The sequence below is a fragment of the Perca flavescens genome, chromosome 5 (genome assembly GCF_004354835.1).
Source record: "Perca flavescens isolate YP-PL-M2 chromosome 5, PFLA_1.0, whole genome shotgun sequence".
In the NCBI taxonomy this organism is placed as follows: domain Eukaryota; kingdom Metazoa; phylum Chordata; class Actinopteri; order Perciformes; family Percidae; genus Perca; species Perca flavescens.
In genome coordinates this window covers 23,364,247-23,368,567 of record NC_041335.1, presented here as the reverse complement: position 1 = coordinate 23,368,567, position 4,321 = coordinate 23,364,247, and the positions used below count along the sequence as shown (strand labels likewise).

Here is a 4,321-nt window from a genome sequence, read left to right as displayed (position 1 = left end):
GTGGATAATTCCTTTAGAGTTGTGATTTATCAAATAGAACCTTATCCTAGGGAAGAATATGTTTTATTACAAACAATATATTACACAACATTGATCATCTAGAACACAATTTTTCTCAAGCTGACAGGTGTGCTGAATTATCTTCATCCACATCCTAATACTCCATCCACATTAAGCAACATTTGTTCACACCACATTTTCTGTAAATTGTTTAGTGTTAATAACTATAGCACAGAAATCTTTGTACCCTCATTGTATGATGGAAAAAGAATGTTTTTATAATTTGAGATGACATATGAAGCTCAGCTCAAATTCTTTCAGGAAGACTTCTAAATTACTTCAATTACCACTATCTCTCCCTAAAACTATTCAGCTGTTAAGAGGCATTCACTTTTCAGTAAACCAACCAGAATTGGCCACAAAATTCATGATCCAATCACAGCATGAAATCCTGCTTTAAATGTCTTCTCTCCTTGCTATCAGCTGTCTTTTCAGGCAAACGTGCAACCCTCCTCCTCCCCTTCCACCTCCGGGCATCGCCAACCACTGCAACCTGAGTCCCTTTCCGGCAAACAGGTCCTTCGTTCAGTCTCCGGGTTCCCTCTCCGCCATCACCAGTGGCTCCATCGGGGGGGAATATGTCTGGCTTCTCTACCCCTTTAAAATATTTTGAAGGAGGGAGTCTAATCCCCAAAGACTCTGTACATTTCATATTATGCTTATGTACAATAAATCTTTGCATATCTGCAACAAAGTCACTCCTGATTGAAATGTGTGTTTATCCAGGGCTATGGAACAATTAGTCGTGTTTATCACATAATAATACTGCACTGTCATGGAACTAACACAACACGTCCTTCGAGAAGCACTGTACAATAGAGTTTGTTAAATCCAATCCATACAATGGAAGAACTAGTGATTACTTTCATTTACCATATTGACCACAAGCTTGTGACTCACTTATTCTAAACAACTGAGCCCCATCTACTTTACAGTAAAGAGTTCCACAATGATTGAATAAAGTAACTGATATAAGGAAGGATAGCTTTTCCATCACTGACACTTGCGTCATGAAAAAGTAGGTTGTCTCTGTTAGAACATCTGTTTTGGGCAAAATAACCAAATCTGCTCACATAGTCAGAGATGGTCATCACTTGAGGTAGCTGGGTGCTGAAACAGAGAGCAACAAGACGATAAAGCTCAAAGCACTTCAAGATTATCTTTTTCTCTTTCTAGCTTCATGTGCCCGACTTTACAAGAAGAGTCTTTTATTATTTTCATGTGCCTTCCTCCCATTTTTCCGAGGTTTAAAAGTTTACTTTTGGAGGAAGTCATTCAGTGGACAATCTACCCGAGGGAACTGAGAACTTTCTCCTAACTCAGAGATAAGTCAGATACATTTCTCCTCCACTGTCTCAGTGCTTAACGACACCTGAAGTGCTGGGTCTTTTGGGCATGGCAGAGCTGAAAGGTCCCTATATACATTTGTCCCTTCTCTACTCTGAACCTCAACGCTGCCCTGCTCAGACGAATAGGAAGCTTGTGAGTTTCTGACCGATGAAGGTCGTAAACCAGAGACTCTATCTGCTTCATAGCAGCTTTCGTTGTACATTTCACTTCCCTCTTGCAGGTAGAGGAAGGTCTGGGAGCTGCAGGTGAAGTCTTGCAGGTTTTGAGAAACCAGGGAGTGTGAGTCCCGGTTAGAGATGGCAGAGGAGAGTTGATGAGCATCTATACAGTTGAAGTTTTCCTGTCTCTGTTGCCTCCGTGCTCCCATCTTGCAAAACAAGCACTTGATTTTTTCAATGAGTTTGAGAAGAACAGCCTTGCGGAGCAGGATGTAGATCCAGGGGTCAAGAATGGGGTTAAAAGAGGCGAAGCGTATCGCTCGTAGATCAGGGTTTTTCTCCAACCTCAGCTCCACTGGAGTCTTATACAGCTGGTTCAAAAACACCTGAGCCTGCAACGGAAGAAAAAAAGTTAAGTAGATGGATAAATGTTTCAAAACACGTGTGAGAGTCCAGCTGTGGGTGTGTTTCTGAGAGGAAGATTGAGAAGCACATTAATAAAAGCATGGAACAGCAAAAGAGAAACAGCATGGCGAGAAAAGTAATTAAAAGCCAAATAACAGTATGTTTGAACTTTTTTTCTCTAATAATCCACTTGGTTTGTATCAAATTCCATGTAAAACAAATAAGTATTTCCCCGTAAAAGAGCCGTGCGTAAAAAGTGCGTAATGGATAGAAGAAATAAAGGCAAGAGTAGAGATTAGTGGCTTAAAAGGGGTAAGGAAAAAGTTGTTGAGTACAAAAACTATACTGTTTTAACTTTGCTTTCTAATCATTCACTTAGATTTGGGTCAAAATGCTTGACCAGATTCCCTTTTATTTACAAAAATATCAGTGCGTAAAGGATAGAAATAGCTCACATAACGCGGAAAAAATAACTTACAACAAGTGGGATGGAGCAAATAAGCACCACTATCGAAGTGCCTATAAGAAGAATGACCATCTGAATCTCTGCACCGGCCAGACGTCCAAAGCTGCGTCCTCTCCTCTGCGGGTCCACGTTGCGCCCCTGATCGGTTCCCAGTGACATCCTGCGTACGAAGCGTCGGTGCATCCGGATCAAAGCCACGCACACCAGCACGTTACAGATAACAGTGGCGAGAATAAGAATAGAGCTGAAACCCGCATACATATAGGAGTAAGCGGCATCGCTGGTCTTGTTGCTCCTCCACTCTAAAAAACACCAAGTTTGCGGGTATTGCTTCTTCACCTGTCCAAAGCCGCTTATCGGCAGGGCGCAGAAAAGCGCGTTTGAGATGTAGATAGCCAAAAGAGTCAAACCCGCCAGTTTTTGGTCCACATAGTCATTGTAGAAGTAAGCATGGTTTATAGCGACGTATCTCTCCACCGACATGGCGCAGATGATACTGAGCCCCGCCAGAGAGAAGAAAAGCAAGGTGAATCCAAAGTACTGGCACAGCGGGTCCTCTCCGGGCCACGAGCCTTTCACATAAGTGGCGATGGTGACCGGACTGGCCAGCAGTGTGCCCAGGAGGTCCGTGACGGCCAGTCCACACACCAGCGTGTAAAACGTGGTTTCTTTCTGTTCTTTGCGAGATTTACAAAGAACCACGATGGCGATGACATTCCCAACAACCCCGAAAATGAACATAATAGACGGAATGGTCGGGACCATGGTTTTCCCTGTCATGGATTCATTATAATGATTCATTGTTATGTCCTTCAAATGCCGTTCAACACGAGTGAAACAACTTTACCTAACGCCAGTATTTCCAGTCCAGAGCAGGAGGATTATTTGCATTTGAAATAAGCCTAGGCGACATTGTCAATTCAGAAAAAAAAACAGTTTGCACCTTATCTTAATATCAACTTCTAAAAAAGTGCTTCCCCTTGCAGAGCATCATGTGGCTGCTGTGGTTAGCGACGACAACTATCACATCCTCAGCTAGACAGACTCCGACAGAAACACATTTCACTGGCCAGGACAGAGAGATAAAGCCAGGCAACAGGCACCAGTGACTTCATTGAAATAAGGTTCTGCCTTCAAACTTCCTGCAGGGCTCAGTCCCTCCCCTCAATTTCACTTCACAGCCCTCAGCAGCTGTACAGTGGTGCAGGAAAGGCCTTGGACATACCTAAAGCACAACACATCTTGTGCAACACGGTTTAATAGAAGTAAAAAAAATATATATATATACAAAAGTAAGACACTTGAAATTCTTACAGAATGTACATTTGTGATTTCAAAGTTACCACAAGAGCAAATTGATATTGTTTTTACATTATATTGTAATCATAGATGAGGCCTGAAACCCAGAGCAATTAATGGTCATAAAAAGAAAAAAAAGTAGAATAACCTAAAATAAACTTAAAATAAAGTAATATTAAGAATAAAGAATAACCTTTCCAGAAGCAAGGTAAACAATAAAACATAAAAGAAGATCATGTAGGGCATGATATTACAGTAGATATATGGTATTAAAATGTATAATAAAAAGACACTCCTGCATAATTCTCCAACCTGCTGTAACACCCAAAGAAATAATTCAGTTAGAGAGGTTATCCTAAATTGATTTCTTGACAATCATCTCATAATAGGATTGATTTGGGATCAATACACTATCTTTGGTTGCTCCATAATTATGGCTAAAAATCAACAAAATGTCAAACGACTAATTAAATATTCCTGGTTCACTAAATGTCATGCAAATATACTGTATGATAAAGCTATCCTGCTTAGTCTTAATGTTTCTTAGATTAAAAACCATATATCATTTTGTTATAAGAACATT

The 4,321-nt window shown here is 40.8% G+C and overlaps 1 protein-coding gene across 1 annotated transcript; it reads right to left on the bottom strand.

Moving 5' to 3' along the window:
- Window positions 1–456: 456 nt before the first annotated feature.
- On the bottom strand, window positions 457–3,510 carry ptger4a (prostaglandin E receptor 4 (subtype EP4) a). The gene is made up of 2 exons (XM_028577766.1): window positions 2,452–3,510; window positions 457–1,960 (listed from the first exon to the last, which is right to left on the bottom strand). The coding sequence occupies exons 1-2, from the start codon at window positions 3,238–3,240 to the stop codon at window positions 1,391–1,393; spliced, it is 1,359 nt and encodes a 452-aa protein (XP_028433567.1). The 5' UTR covers window positions 3,241–3,510; the 3' UTR covers window positions 457–1,390.
- Window positions 3,511–4,321: the final 811 nt, after the last annotated feature.